Below are 16,931 nucleotides of genomic sequence, written 5' to 3'. Positions count from 1 at the left end.
GCTTCAGGGCTGCCCTGGTTGTGGGAGGGAGGTTTAAGTAGATTGTTTGTGCATAAAGGAAGTGTCTTTGAAGCTTGTTCTTCACTGGGAATGCTGAGAGTCTTATGAAGGATCAGAGGTATCAGGCCCTAGATCCTGTTAATGGATGTTGAAGCGAGAATGTCTTTAACTAATACAGCGCAGTAAAGGAACATATCCAGGGCTTCATTTTACTCCTCTCCTTGGCTGTTTACTGCACGTTCTGTGTAATAACACCCCTCTTCTTTCTCTCTCTCTCTCTCTCTCTCTCTCTCTCTCTCTCTCTCTCTCTCTCTCTCTCTCTCTCTCTCTCTCTCTCTCTCTCTCTCTCTCTCTCTCTCTCTCCCTCCCCCTCCCTCCCTCCCGCACCCTCTCTCTCTTTCTCTCTCCTCTTTCTTTCTTTCTTTCTTTCTTCTTCTTTCTTTCTTTCTTTCTTTCTTTCTTTCTTTCTCTCTCTGCAGGTGTTTCATTCCTAATATCTATGCTGCTCTGTGTACAGCAGCCCTGGTGCCTCTCATCTGCCTGGTCGGGGTACTAGTGGTGTTCATCCATGCCTACCAGGTCACACAGCAGTGGAAGGCCTACGATGACGTGTACCGCGGACGCACCAACAGCTCAGGTATATTACCCCCCCCCCCCCACACACACACACACACAGACATGCATGCAGGAATACAAACGTGAATTCACACACAGTCTGCCCACTATGGGACTTATGGCATGGGTTGGAGCATCTAGCCACCTCCATGTCCCGAGCAACCAGACCAAGTCAGCCCCTATGTCTGAACGGCTAGCAGACTGCTTCTGCCTCTGTCTTTCTGTAGGCCTACTGGTCTACTGGGTGACCTGCTCTGTGGTCCATGTAGTAGTCAATCCCCCCCAGACCCCCTTCAGGCTTATGAAGCTGCCAGATACATTTGACTAGAATGTGTTCAACCTGGTCAGAACTGGTTCATACTGCCCTGTCCTATACCGTCCAGAACAGCCTCAATATTGATGGCTCTACTCTCCAGCCTTAGAGGGGACATCTCAACAGGACATTGGCTTCTCATACTGTAACAACAGCAACAAAAGTCTGGCTACAAGGGCTTTCCAGACTGACCAACAGGTCCAGGAGATGACAGCCTCTATAGCGAATACATCATCCACAGAGATACCTCCTATTTTTCAGTCTCACCCATCTCCAACAACCCCTAGCAACCCCCCACCACAGCCCCCATGGCTGGCCCATCCACAGATGGTGGGTAGGATGTCCTTGTTCCAGCACTCTGTGGTAGGTTCCATGAAAAGCATGTGGAGCTTGCTTGTTACAACACACATCTAATCCCCAACCCAGGCTGTTGGACTATTTTTACAATGGCCTGCAAAACCACCCCAACACGCGCACACTCATATCACATACGAAGCAAGCACGCATCTGATCAGGCAGAATAGGGCAGCCTTGGTTAAAGCTTTGTGCACGTCAGTGCAAAACACATACACACTGTATGCTACTCACTTGGATTTATGCAGAGTGGGTGGAAACACAGTTCCTTGCAAACAGAAGATATTCAGTACACACACACACACACACACACACATTATCCCTGGCTTTTGTTTAGGTCCATCGGTATCGTGAATCAAATCTCTCTCCATTGTTGCTAAGTATCAGTGTTTTGGTCGCTCCCTCCAATGACAAAGGAAAGCCTGAATTAGTGCGAGCCCTTTGGTTGGCAAGCTGCTCATAGCCTCCCCACAACACCGCGTGTGGTCTGTGTTACATTGTCTGTGATAAGGATGCGGGGGTTTACTCATATCCCTGGTCCCTAAATGTCTTTGCTCTGCGATAGATGCAGAGATGACAGAGAGAACTTTAACAATGTCAGCTAGATTGAAACATTCATTCTGTCATTTATGACATTATCCTGGTGAGCAAGGGGTTTATTTAGTCCTCTAGGGCAACATATAAGAGAAACTGCATGTATCTAATTATAGACAAGTTGAGTAACATATAGTTTACTAAAAATGTTGGAAATTATAAGCTGAAACAAAAAAATCCTGTACCCCTTGTCAAAAAATTGTTTGTCTGTCTCTGACTGTAGCCTACGACACATTTTCTATGGAGTCTGGTGCAGGCCTCAAATCTTCACTTTATCTCATATAGTCGGGCGGTTGCGGATGGGTTATTAGCAACTGCAGGTGGGTGCGGGTGAACAAACAGCTGCCTAACGGTTAAGCGCATTCGGCCGGTGACCGAAAGGTCGCCGGTTCGAATCCCCGAGACGGCAAGGTGGACAAATCTGCCATTCTGCAGTTAACCCCCACAACACCTGCTCCCCCGGGTGCCGTAGACGTGGATTAAGGCAGGCCCTGCGCACCTCTCTACTCCTCCCTGGAGTGTGTTTGTGTGTCCACTGTGGAGAAGGCAGAGCCACCGGGCCTAACAAACACACACAGACTCACACACAGTCACGTCGTGCTGTAGTGGCTGACTCGGCATGCCTCTGACACTGCCGGCGTCTGTTCCTCAGCCTTAGAGCCCATGTACCTGCCTGTGCCCGACACCCTGAGGGGCACACTAAATACTCAAATACTCACACACACTCAAACGCACACACACTCAAGGAGAGGGGTAGCAGTACCATGAGGTCCATAAACAGGTTTTCAACAGCCTCTAAAACTCCTTATTTACACTGGCTGGACGAGAAATGCAATTTATTTGTGTTCTGAGAAAATGTGAATGTGATAAATGTGGTTTATATTCACATTTAGGGTGGCTAGGCTGCCTAGGCCTTTTTATATACACTACCAGTCAAACGTTTTAGAACATCTACTCCTTCAATGTTTTTTCTTTATTTGTAATAGTGAAGACATCAAAACTATGGAATAACACATATGGAATCATGTAGTAACCAAAAAAGTGTTAAACAAAGCAAAATATACTGCAACAACCAGCTGTTACTGCAATTTCAGGTAAAAACTCAATAAAACAAGTCTCAGGTATTAGGAAAATGTCTATACATTTCAGCTGTTTCAAAAAAACACTGCTCTGCTATTACGATTTATGCTGTTGGAGTGTCGGCTCAATGACACAATTCTGTATACACGGCCCTGCTTCAAGATGGGCAACTGTCGTTTGAGTGTCTCCGGAAGTAGCAGTCGAGACGTAGCAAGTACGCGAGTTTACATTTGAGTAACGTGTGTAGCCAACGGTATTTTTACAATAAAGTGTAGCAAGTGTGAAGAGGCTCCTCGTAGTTCTCCTCAGTGTTGTTTGTTTACATCGCAGCCGAATAGAACAGGGTTCCCCAATTGAATTTGGCCCGCGGCTGGTTTTATCTGTCTGGAGTTTATATAACTCAAGGTTGTAGGATGAGACGCTGGCGAGAAGGCCAAGACTGATTCTCATTTGGGCTAAGAGAGGTTTGATGTGCAGACACGGCTACTGTAGTAGAGATAGAGAATGTTTTTATCGGTGGCCAGAGAGCACACTAAAAAGCCCTCTCCAGTGGAATTGCATTATGATGCCCCTGGGTGCCACATGCAGATTAATGCTATTCTAATGGTCGTCATGGAGGTACAGCTGAACGTTTCTAATGTTTCAGCCAATCAGGGATGAGAGCCTTGGGAACCAGAAGTGTTGGGTGTCATGGATGACAGGAGTTACTGTGTAGAGATGCCAAGCCTCTTGGTAAATGCTGTTATTGATGAGTGGGACTTACAGGACAGATCACTGAACCTGTCTCTTCATATTAGCTTCCAGACTCATAGTCTCATTCACTGGCACTGTTTTTCTGCAACGTTTGTGCTGTATTCGATATTTTTAAATGCCATTTATTTGCAAGACATATAGCGAATAAAACTCTTGTCCATCGGCGTTTCTGTTTCTCTAATGATTCACAGAATGATTTCAGTTTATCTGGCTCATGTAGTGGGCTCACTCCCCTCTGATAACCATTGCTATTGACGGTGGGTGAGAGAGACAACAACAGAAGACAGAGGAGAAGACAGAGGAGCCTGTTGGAATGCTGATGTAATCATTCTGCTCCTTTACCAGGACCGGACTGCTGCTGAGATAAGCACAGGCCTCCACTTATTTCACATCTGTCTGGCCCTGACCTGCAGGTACAGCTCTGAAAGTGCTGTGAGATATGCCACGGCCTCTGACGTCACTCACATTTGATGCCGCGTGTGAGTCTGCAGACATACTCTACTCTACAGCCAGGTGTGAAATGCAGCGTCAGTGTCAGGCTCGTTACCTTGCAGTGGGACAAGATGTGGTGCATTTAGCGGATGGATAAAGAAACGTCTTAGATAACGTGTGGAAGAACCACAGACCGGAGTAGGATACTCCAAGGGACTCCCCCCCCCCCCCCCCACCCTGTGTATACTAAACGTTTATTAGAAAATGCAGCATTTCAGTCACACAGACCACCTTGATCAAGGCATGTGCATGGTTCTGTTGGTTGTGTTGTACAGACTGAGGTGCAGTACCAACATGATATCATAGGAAAACGTCATCCTGTCACATCACCGTCTATGAAAACGTCACAATATATGATTTTTTTTTCTCAATACATTGGATTCAATGGGAAAAGATGTGTCAAATGGTTGACGTTTTTGTCAGCACATTGCATTCAATGGGAAAATATGAGTGTCACGTGGTTGACGTTTTTGTCAGCACATTGCATTCAATGGGAAAATATGACTGTCACGTGGTTGACGTTTTTGTCAGTACATTGCATTCAATGGGAAAATATGACTGTCACAGGGATTAGGGTTAGAGTTAGACACACAGACAGATTTACAATTCGATGGGCAAATGATTGAGAGGCTCGGCCAGACAGGCAGGCAAAAACGCCATTTTGCCATTTTGAACTTGATACTGGGTGCAATTGAGACTTCACTACACACGATTCCTCCTACTGTACTTATTGTATATATACCACGGTAATTAGAGGAGCCACGATGCAATCACTGACCCTAGACAGGCTGTCACCAGCCATGGGAGTGGTCATACAAACAGCTGACCACCTCCTAATCCCAAATTACAGCCAATGCTTACACACTCTGTCTATTCTAAGGGAAAGGATGGATCAAATCTGTCTATCCGCCACTTACTTTGGCCCTGAGAGGTCGTACTGTTGGCCACAATTTTCAGCTCACGTTATTTTTACGATACATATTTTTATTAGGACACTGTCCGACTTTCCAAGAGTATGAGGCCTTTACAGCCGGCTCTACCGTTGATAGCCTTTTCTTAAGTACAGTGTTGAGTATAATGTTGTTATCTAATGTGTATTGCCCCCCATTCTTTTCATTGCACTGTTAACAATACTTAACAACCACGCTATTGGGTTGGATGGGTAGCACCCACACAATTTTATCATTATGTAATGTCATTTTCTTGCCGCTTCACACAGAATGGATATGACTGACAATTTGATAGCATAAGCAGATACCAAGCAATAAAACCATGGTGATGGTTGTGTTCCATACCCATTGACCCTATCAAAGCATGGCCTTTATACATTACAAGACGATACAAATATTGCCAGCCTCGCTTGTTCATGTGTTTTAAACAGTTATTTTTTAGAGTCAACAGAGTCTGGTCAACAGAAGGATATTACTACAGCATTTAATTAGGCCAATGTTCTTATCTTTTCTTCATTCATTCTATTAGGGGTGGCAGGGTAGCCTGGTGGTTAGAGCGTTGGGCTAGTAACCGGAAGGTTGCAAGTTCGAATCCCCGAGCTGACAAGGTACAAATCTGTCGTTCTGCTCCTGAACAAGGCACTGTTCCTAGGCTGTCATTGAAAATAAGAATTTGTTCTTAACTGACTCGCCTAGTTAAATAAAGGCAAAATAATTATTTCCATTATTATACATGTCAGGAAGACTGATGGTAAAAAACTTTTTTTTTTAAACGGCAAACAGTACAGTACTTGAAGTTCCCCTTGACTTTTAGAAGAAGTCCACAGTGGATCTTGTGGGTCTGCCATTTAGGTGTGATGACAAGTTCCATTTCCCTCCTAGCTGACTCTTCCATGTTAACACAGCACCCCAGAGCCGGCCTGTAGCCAGACCTATTGGGATGCCCAGCCACAGCACTCACAGAAGAGGGCTTGGGGAAAGAGTTTGGCAAGACCACACAAACACCCAGCAATGAGCGCACGTACGTGCACAGAAACGCAAGCATACACGCGTGCACACACACACACGCACGCACGCACACACACACACGTGCGCACACACACAAACAAACACATAGGGCACGAACAGACCCACATCTATTCATAACCCCAGTATTATTCAATTATTCCTGTGTTGCTAGTGAACTTAATTGAACCCAAGCCTAAGGGCCAGTGTAGGGGTATGCTGGGTTGTGTTGTGTGTGTTGTTACAGCTGATAACTCCTCTGTGACAGTATCGTCAGCACCATCTTGGGTTTCGGCTCGCTTGTTTGTGTTGAACCCCCGTCCTCCACACAGTTTGTCTTCTCACACTGAGAAGCCTGTCAGTCCAAATATACAGGGGACATACAGTGCATTCCGAAAGTATTCAGACCCCTTGACTTTTTCCACATTTTGTTACGCTTCCTATCCAACCTGACAGAGCTTGAGAGGATTTGTAGAGAAGAATGGGAGAAACTCCCCAAATACAGGTGTGCAAGCTTGTAGCATCATACCCATGAATACTCAGCCTTATTCTAAAATGTATTAAATATAAAACTGAAATATCACATTAATATAAGTATTCAGACTCTTTCCTCAGTACTTTGTTGAAGCACCTTGGCAGCGATTACAGCCTTGAGTATTCATGGGTATGATGCTACAAGCTTGCACACCTGTATTTGGGGAGTTTCTCCCATTCTTCTCTACAAATCCTCTCAAGCTCTGTCAGGTTGGATAGGAAGCATCGCTGCACAGCTATTCCCAGAGATGTTTGATCGGGTTCAAGTCCGGGCTCTGGCTGGGTCACTCAAGGACATTCAGAGACTTGTCCCGAAGCCACTCCTGCGTTGTCTTGGCTGTGTGCTTAGGGTCGTTGTCCTGTTGGAAGGTGAACCGTCACCCAAGTCTGAGGTCCTGAGTACTCTGGAGCAGGTTTTCATCAAGGATCTCTGTACATTGCTTTCCCTCGCTTCTGACTAGTCTCCCAGTCCCTGCCGCTGAAAAACATCCCCACAGCATGACGCTGCCTCCAACATGCTTCACCGTAGGGATGGTGCCAGGTTTATTCCAGATGTGACGCTTGGCAGTCAGGCCAAAGAGTTTAATCTTGGTTTCATCAGACCAGAGAATTTTGTTTCTCATGGTCTGACAGTCCTTTAGGTGCCTTTTGGCAAAATCGAAGCGGGCTGCCATGTGCCCTTTTCTGAGGAGTGGCTTCCGTCTGGCCACTCTAACAATAAGGCCTGATTGGTGGAGTGCTGCAGAGATGGTTATCCTTCTGGAAGGTTCTCCCATCTCCACAGAGGAACTCTGGAGCTCTGTCAGAGTGACCATTGGGTTCTTGCTCACCTCCCTGACCAAGGCCCTTCTCCCCTGATTGCTCAGTTTGGCCGGGCCACCAGCTCTAGGAAGAGTCTTGGTGGTTCCAAATTTCTTGGAGGCCACTGTGTTCTTGGGGACCTTCAATGCTGCAGAAATATGTTGGTACTCTTCCCCAGATCTGTGCCTCATCAGAATCCTGTCTCGGAGCTCTACGGATAATTCCTTCAACCTCATGGCTTGGTTTTCGCTCTGACATGCACTGTCAACTGTGGGACCTTATATAGACAGTTGTGTGCCTTTCCAAATCATGTCCAATCAGTTGAATTTCCCACAGGTGGACTCCAATGAAGTTGTAGAAATATCTCAAGGATGATCAATGGAAACAGGATGCACCTGAGCTCAATTTCGAGTCTCATAGCAAAGGGTCTGAATACTTATGTAAATAAGGTGTTAGTGTTTTTATTTTTAATCTATTTGCTAAAATTCTAAAACGCTGTTTTTGTTTTGTCATTGTGGAGTATTGTGTGTCGATTAATGAGGATATTTTTTTTTAAATCCATTTTTAGAATAAACCGGTATGTAACAAAATGTCTGAATGGGGAAGTGGTCTGAATACTTTCCGAATGCACTGTAGCCCTATCCTCTCCTCTTCTGATCTTGGCAAGGGAAAGGATCTCTCTTTTTCCAGTGGAAACTGTGGGAAAAAGTTTAAACAGGCTTTTTGGATAAAAGTGGGCACATTGTGTTGAGAAAAATTGGGGAGGATTATGGGTTTGGCAGGTTGTCTATTAAGGCCCTTTCTGCATTCAAGGTTGTACAGTAAGATAAGATAATGACTTTATTATCTCCATGGGGAAGTGATGGAAAGCACCCTGCCGCTCCTCTCTCCCATCCCTGTGGACAAGCCATTCCCTCCCAGCAGGCTTTTGGAACCTGCTCCCACTGTGGGACTCCTACTCAGACCACAGCCAGGAATGTGCTTACACTGGTGGAAAAAACAAGGAGGGAGGAGCGAAGAGGGATGCAGATGTGTGAGAGAGGCAGAGAGAGCGTGAAGGAAGTGTGAGTTTATGATAGCGTGAGATCGGAGGAAAGTGGAAAAAGGATCGCACGGAGTGATAGAATTATGGCAAACTGGCACACGGAGGTGGAAGAAGAAGAGGGAGAGAGCAGACAAGGTGGTGGATGTGGCACCTATGTGTAGGCTATTTGCTTAGCCCTGGGCCCGTGCCCTGTGTTTCCTGCCCAGTTGTGAAGTGGACTGAACAGTGTGCCCTACATTTAACCAGCACCCAATGGAACGCACTGACTGCTTGTGTTATGCTGTACTGTGCTACCCTGCACTAGTTTGAGTCTTCCAGTCACCACTTGCTCCTTGCTTCTTCCCCTCATCACCTTTCGATATCACTAAGCTCCACACATCACCCACAACACACTCCACCCCGGCCGGCAGAGAGTCTCCCCAGTAACAGTCAGGATAAAACTGAGTGCACTGGTCAATATCCACCCACAGCCAACACACAGACTGAGAGTGGGGATCAAAGGACCACATCTGCATTGCTGTTCAAAACAAATGGTAATAGGGATTTATTATCCCGGGTCTGGCTAGTTAACATGGAACACTCTGTTCTCAACAGGCAAGAACACACACTAATGGAAACGTGCTCATGTAAATGTCAGATCTCTCTCTCTTTTCCTCTGTATGTGCGCATTGTGTCCAGTCGCTACATCTTCATTGTTCAACGCTGAGCTAGAAGAGAGAGACATGAATGCTGGAGCACATAACATGAACATGCTGTATGATTTTTGTGCTTCCCAATGTCCAACATTGTAAATAGGGTAAGGTATTTTTAGGTGAACTATGGGGTCATGACTCCTCTAGAATTGGGCTTAGTGATGTGTTACTTACAGTACGTTTTACCAGACACTCTTATCCAGAGCGACTTATAGTAGCGAGTGCATTTTTTACTGGTCCCTTGTGGGAATCGAACCCACAACCCCGGTGCTGCAAGCACCATGCTCTACCCACTGAGCCACACATATCTCTCTTCAACTGTGGGGTAGTGTGTTACGTGAAGTCGCTCCTAAAAGCCATTGTTTTCCAACCTGTTGTCTGAGAGGGAACTGCAGGTTGTCCGCAATTTTTGGAGGATAAAAAATACACACAAAAATCTAAATGCAATAGGCCTTTAATTAGTTACATTCACTGCTAAATGGACTAAATTCGACCGAATGTATTTTATGTTATGTAAAAATAAAAATAAATATATGCCTCTGTGAATGGTGGTTCTCAAGAGCTTTTGAGGGTGATTTGGAAGAGAAAAGGTTGGCAACCATTGTCCTAGTTAAGGTTGGATTGTGGGAGGGAAAGCTGATCCTAGATCTGTACCTCTCAGCATCAACTGAGAGTGGTTCAAGGTCAGTGCACATGCTTTAGTAGGTTAAGAGATGGGCTAAAGTCCCTCTGAGGGGCGGGCTAAAGTCCCTCTGCTCCAACATGCTGAAATCAAGGCTTTTAGTTTCACCATAGATCTGTTTCAAGTCTCTAGTGAATCCCCCAAGACTTAACCCACCTTAACCCACACGTACATGTACTTTACATACACACAGACTCTCACACACACTCAGGTGCAGGACAGTCTGACAAAAAATATTGCCAACATTGTTTTAACTTTTTTTTTAAATGATATATATATACATTTATTGGTGGGGGGACTCGGCGCCAGCTATCTAAACTTGTAGTAATCAAGGTTGAATTTGAGCCCGGGGGCCCCCATTGATTTTGTTAATCAGTCACTTAGATATCACATTAAAAACGGAAAATATTTCTCTCCATCCTATGGCAAAATGTGTAGAATTGCAGGAAATTAGCTTTAAAACATGCTCATTTTCAATTGCACGAAATTAACACCAAAACTAAAACATTTCTCATCCCTGGTTTAGAGTGTAGTTCGGAGGTTAGCTTCACGAGTACTTTTCGGGACCCGATGCAATTTGGACAAGAGATACTGCTTTCTGGGCTCTGCTCAACAGACATGTCATTGTGTAGACTGTCTTTGTGCTTACCGCTCTCTCTCTCTCTCTCTCTCTCCCTCTCCCTATCTCCTTGCAATCTCTCTCTCTCATCTATCGATGCACCCTTTAGTTAGAGTGAGTTAGCTGAGCAGTTGGCACAGATTGTGTGTGTGTGTTCGTGCGTGCGTGCGTCGGTGCCGACGGGTGTACTGTACCAGGCAGCCCAGTGCCAGGATCTGTGACCTACAGTATAAAGTGTACTGATTAAGAGAGGCTTCATTAATCAACCTCAAGGGCCTGGTCTGCTGCCTGCTGCCCCAGATCCAGCTCACTACTCTATACTGGACCAGAGCACTGGGATGATGGACCAGAGCCAGACACGGAGAGAGAGCAGCGATCAGGATGCTCTGAACTTTGGGAAAGCTCCCAATTTCTGATTGTGAATAGGTTATGTAATTGATTTCATTCTAGGAATGATCTGTCTGCGTGTATGTGCGTGCGTGCATCTATGCGTGCGTGCATGTCTGTCTGTCTGTGTGAGTGCCTGTGTGTTTTAACTGTGTATTGCGTGTTCCCTGTTGTGTGTGCTGCAGAGGTGCCCATGGTGCTGTACCTGTTTGCCCTGGTGTCCCTGGTGTGGCTGTGGGCAGGACTACACATGGGCTACAGATACCTGTGGATGCTCATCCTGTACGTCATCTTCAACTGCCTGCTGGTAAGACCTTTTTGCCATTATCTTCATCATCATTGCGTGTGTCTTCCAGACATGTTTTGCACAGTAAAATCACAAGACTTAATTGAACTCCTATGGAGTCAAATGTAACATTATTTTGGGGGATTTATATGGTCCCACTCGCATTTGATGACTACTCTGGTCATGGTGTTGATATTTTTGGAGTTAAAACAACAATAAATGGAGTAAATATCCAACTCGCAAGGCCGTTAAACTAACTTAGCAATCGGAAAAATGTTTGCTGACATGGGCTAATTGACGGACTGTCAGTGACCGACATAACAAGATAGAAACTGCTGATGCACAACCACATTTCTAAATGTCACCTTGTGTATTCTACTATTCTAACTCGCAACAGTAAGTTGAGACCCCGACTGAGTTCCTAAAACATCCCTGAACTACACCATGTAAACTGAGGAAACTATCTCATTAACAGTTGGTATAAATCCAACCCCTTACAGATTGGGTTAGTTTAGAAGAATGTTATTTTCTTTGTGTAGCGTAAGATCAAAAACAATCAATGTACGTGCGAAAACACACAGATATTGAAACAAACAGTTGTAAAAAATCAACCTGCAACAGAGCATGCTGGGAAATGTTGACAATGAGTCCCCTCCCACATTGATGCATAACTCCATAGATTGAACTCTGTCTCTGGTTACACTTAATGGAGTTCAAAGTACTCTGTCCCAATCAACTCCAGTTATCAACACTGACTCCATGGAGCTTATCACTCTCTTGAGGGTTAAGATAACTCCCGGTAGAGTCAATTTAACCCTAATGTTCATAACCCTGTGATTTCCACTAACCTTGATTTACTGTCTAGTGTCTTGAATCTCTCCATTGCCGTCAAAACTGGAGGGAAACCTGATTTAGTTTTGTAAATGTTACAACAGAGCACCTACTACTTCCTGGATACTTAAGAGCCCAATGTAGACATTGGCGTAATAACTCTCCTAAGGTTTCTGTTTGTCAGTGTGTGTGAGTTCAGAATAGCCTCCCTCTATCTATCGTTGCTCAGTCTCGGGAGGCCTTGGAGGTTAGCACACTTGTACTATATATTGATGACTTGATGTGTGTGCTTGGATGAGTGTGTGTGTGATGAAGGGTATTCGAGGACTTTGAAGCCATCCTTTGATGTCTGGCCCGGGCAGGGTGGAAAAGCTCTTCTTGAGGGCTATCATAGATACCATATCTCCGGAGAGTGACATCGCCCAGGCCAGACCACTCTCTCAGTACTCTCAGTACAGTGTGGGAATGCATATCAGAGAGCGTGAGAGAGAGGAGAGAGAACCTTATCATCAGATATTTCTGTACGACTGTATAGTCCACAGCCAATAGCACTAATATCTCGTTTTTTAACGGTTGCGTAACTGACAATGTGTTGAAGATGTTTGAACTGTTCAACCCCACTTCATTGTCTGAACTCTGAAGGGGTGTTGCTTGCTAGTTGAGGGTAGATTCCTCACTCATAAAGCAATCGTATCATTTGAAAAGGACATATTATAAAAGCATTGAAATTGTTGTGTTAGGTAGGCAGTGGACTGGACAGTGGAATAATTGTTCTTTCAGGCCAGTCCTTGTGAATGTCTCTGCTAGCTGTCACTTTCTTCTAGACGTCATCTGTCCATTAAGTGTGTCACACAGGACCCTAGTGATATGTAGCGTCTGCACGTGAAAGACGACAGAAGCACACTAAAGTCAACCCGTGGCTTTAATGACTGCAGACATGATGTCATGATGACAATAGCTGAGGTAACACAACACCTATAAGCCCGTGCCATGTACAAATACCCCAATATGAGGTAATCTGATCAGCTGTCCAATGGACGAACAGTATGGCCTATTTTGTCCCAACATGATATCAAAGTATCTTTCTAAGACATGGCTTTGTTTGGCACACTAATATTATATATATATATATATATATATATATATATATATATATATATATATATTATATATACTGCTCAAAAAAATAAAGGGAACACTTACACAACACAATGTAACTCCAAGTCAATCACACTTCTGTGAAATCAAACTGTCCACTTAGGAAGCAACACTGATTGACAATACATTTCCCATGCTGTTGTGCAAATGGAATAGACAACAGGTGGAAATTATAGGCAATTAGCAAGACACCCCCAATAAAGGAGTGGTTCTGCAGGTGGGGACCACAGACCACTTCTCAGTTCCTATGCTTCCTGGCTGATGTTTTGGTCACTTTTGAATGCTGGCGGTGCTTTCACTCTAGTGGTAGCATGGGACGGAGTCTACAACCCACACAAGTGGCTCAAGTAGTGCAGCTCATCCAGGATGGCACATCAATGCGAGCTGTGGCAAGAAGGTTTGCTGTGTCTGTCAGCGTAGTGTCCAGAGCATGGCGGCGCTACCAGGAGACAGGCCAGTACATCAGGAGACGTGGAGGAGGCCGTAGGAGGGCAACAACCCAGCAGCAGGACTGCTACCTCCGCCTTTGTGCAAGGAGGAGCAGGAGGAGCACTGCCAGAGCCCTGCAAAATGACCTCCAGCTGGCCACAAATGTGCATGTGTCTGCTCAAACAGTCAGGTACAGACTCCATGAGGGTGGTATGAGGGCCCGACGTCCACAGGTGGGGGTTGTGCTTACAGCCCAACACCGTGCAGGACGTTTAGCATTTGCCAGAGAACACCAAGATTAGCAAATTTGCCACTGGCGCCCTGTGCTCTTCACAGATGAAAGCAGGTTCACACTGAGCACATGTGACAGACGTGACAGAGTCTGGAGACGCCGTGGAGAACGTTCTGCTGCCTGCAACATCCTCCAGCATGACCGATTTGGCGGTGGGTCAGTCATGGTGTGGGGTGGCATTTCTTTGGGGGGCCGCACAGCCCTCCATGTGCTCGCCAGAGGTAGCCTGACTGCCATTAGGTACCGAGATGAGATCCTCAGACCCCTTGTGAGACCATATGTTGGTGCGGTTGGCCCTGGGTTGCTCCTAATGCAAGACAATGCTAGACCTCATGTGGCTGGAGTGTGTCAGCAGTTCCTGCAACAGGAAGGCATTGATGCTATGGACTGGCCCGCCCGTTCCCCAGACCTGAATCCAATTGAGCACATCTGGGACATCATGTTTCGCTCCATCCACCAACGCCACGTTGCACCACAGACTGTCCAGGAGTTGGCGGATGCTTTAGTCCAGGTCTGGGAGGAGATCCCTCAGGAGACCATCCGCCACCTCATCAGGAGCATGCTGCGTTGTAGGGAGGTCATACAGGCACGTGGAGGCCACACACACTACTGAGCCTCATTTTGACTTGTTTTAAGGACATTACATCAAAGTTGGATCAGCCTGTAGTGTGGTTTTCCACTTTAATTTTGAGTGTGACTCCAAATCCAGACCTCCATGGGTTGATAAATTGGATTTCCATTGATTATTTTTGTGTGATTTTGTTGTCAGCACATTCAGCTATGTAAAGAAAAAAGTATTTAATAAGATTATTTCTTTCATTCAGATCTAGGATGTGTTGTTTAAGTGTTCCCTTTATTTTTTTGAGCAGTATATATATATATAGTGCCAAACAAAGCCATGTCTTAGAAAGATACTTTTGATATCAACTGGATAATGTTGGGACAAAATAGGCCATACTGTATGTTGACACCCCTTCAAATTTGTGGATTCGGCTATTTCAGCCATACCCGTTGCTTACAGGTCTGTAAAATCTAGCACACAGCCATGCAATCTCCATAGACAAACATTGACAGTAGCCTTAACTTAAGAACTCAGTGACTTTCAATGTGGCACCATCATAGGATGCCACATTTCCAACGAGTCAGTTTGTAATATTTCTGCCCTGCTAGAGCTGCCCCGGTCAACTGTAAGTGCTGTTATTGTGAAGTGGAAACATCTAGGAGCAAAAACGGCCCAGCCGCAAAATGGTAGGCCACACAAGCTCACAGAACGGGACCGCTGAGTGCTGAAGCACGTAGCGCGTAAAAATTATCTGTCCTCGGTTGCAATACTAACTACCGAGTTGCAAACTGCCTCTGGAAGCAACGTCAGCACAAGAATTCTTTGACGGGAGCTTAATGAAATGGGTTTCCAAGGCCAAGCAGTCAAGCGTCAGCTGGAGTGATGTAAAGCTCGCCGCCATTGGACTCTGGAGCAGTGGAAATGTGTTTTTTTGAGTGATGAATCATGCTTCACCATCTGGAAGTCCGACAGACTAATCTGATTTTGGCAGATGCCAGTACAACGCTTCCTGCCCGAATGCATAGTGCTAACTGTAAAGTTTGGTGGAGGAGTAATAATGGTCTGGGGTTGTTTTTCATGGTTCGGGCTAGGCCCCTTAGTTCCAGTGAAGGAAAATCTTAACGCTAAAGCATACAATGACATTCTAGACAATTCTGTGCTTCCAACTTTGTGGCAACAGTTTGGGGAAGGCACTTTCCTATTTCAGCATAACAGTGCCCCTGTGCACAAAGCGAGGTCCGTACAGAAATGGTTTGTCGAAATCAGTGTGGACGAACTTGACTGGCCTGCACAGAGCCCTGACCTCAAATCCATCGAACACTTTTGGGATGAATTGGAATGCCGACCGCGAGCCAGGCCTAATCGCCCAACATCAGTGCCTGACCTCACTAATGCTCTTGTTGCTGAATGGAAGCAAGTCGCCGCATCAGAGGCTGTTATAGCAGCAAAGGGGGGACCAACTCCATATTAATGCGCATGATTTTGGAATGAGATGTTCGACGAGCAGGTGTCCACATGCTTTTGGTCATGTGGTGTACAGTGAGGGAAAAAAGTATTTGATCCCCTGCTGATTTTGTATGTTTTCCCACTGACAAAGAAATGATCAGTCTATAATTTTAATGGTAGGTTTATTTGAACAGTGAGAGACAGAATAACAATTTTAATGAGGGAAATAAGTATTTGACCCCCTCTCAATCAAAAAGATTTCTGGCTCCCAGGTGTCTTTTATACAGGTAACGAGCTTAGATTAGGAGCACACTCTTAAAGGGAGTGCTCCTAATCTCAGCTTGTTACCTGTATAAAAGACACCTGTCCACAGAAGCAATCAATCAATCAGATTCCAAACTCTCCACCATGGACAAGACCAAAGAGCTCTCCAAGGATGTGAGGGACAAGATTGTAGACCTACACAAGGCTGGAATGGGCTACAAGACCATCGACAAGCAGCTTGGTGAGAAGGTGACAACAGTTGGTGCGATTATTCGCAAATGGAAGAAACACAAAAGAACTGTCAATCTCCCTCGGCCTGGGGCTCCATGCAAGATCTCACCTCGTGGAGTTGCAATGATCATGAGAACGTTGAGGAATCAGCCCAGAACTACACGGGAGGATCTTGTCAATGATCTCAAGGCAGCTGGGACCATAGTCACCAAGAAAACAATTGGTAACACACTATGCCGTGAAGGACTGAAATCCTGCAGCGCCCGCAAGGTCCCCCAGCTCAAGAAAGCACATATACATGCCCGTCTGAAGTTTGCCAATGAACATCTGAATGATTCAGATGACAACTGGGTGAAAGTGTTGTGGTCAGATGAGACCAAAATGGAGCTCTTTTGTGGAGGGAGCTGAAGGTTCGAGTTGCCAAACGTCAGCCTCGAAACCTTAATGACTTGGAGAAGATCTGCAAAGAGGAGTGGGACAAAATCCCTCCTGAGATGTGTGCAAACCTGGTGACCA

The 16,931-nt window shown here is 45.5% G+C and overlaps 1 protein-coding gene across 1 annotated transcript in view; it reads left to right on the top strand.

Moving 5' to 3' along the window:
* The window catches only part of adgrv1 (adhesion G protein-coupled receptor V1), a 197,173-nt gene that overhangs the window by 166,476 nt on the left and 13,766 nt on the right, over positions 1-16,931 (top strand). Inside the window, exons 86-87 of the mRNA XM_014160914.3 lie at positions 480-637; positions 11,102-11,223. Coding sequence (XP_014016389.3) covers positions 480-637; positions 11,102-11,223 — 280 coding nt within the window. The remainder of the gene's footprint in view (positions 1-479; positions 638-11,101; positions 11,224-16,931) is intronic.

This window comes from Salmo salar, chromosome 20, assembly GCF_965601325.2.
Source record: "Salmo salar chromosome 20, fSalSal1, whole genome shotgun sequence".
Taxonomy (NCBI): domain Eukaryota; kingdom Metazoa; phylum Chordata; class Actinopteri; order Salmoniformes; family Salmonidae; genus Salmo; species Salmo salar.
The sequence above is the reverse complement of the archived record's forward strand: the minus strand, read 5'-3'. Positions and strand labels throughout refer to the sequence as shown.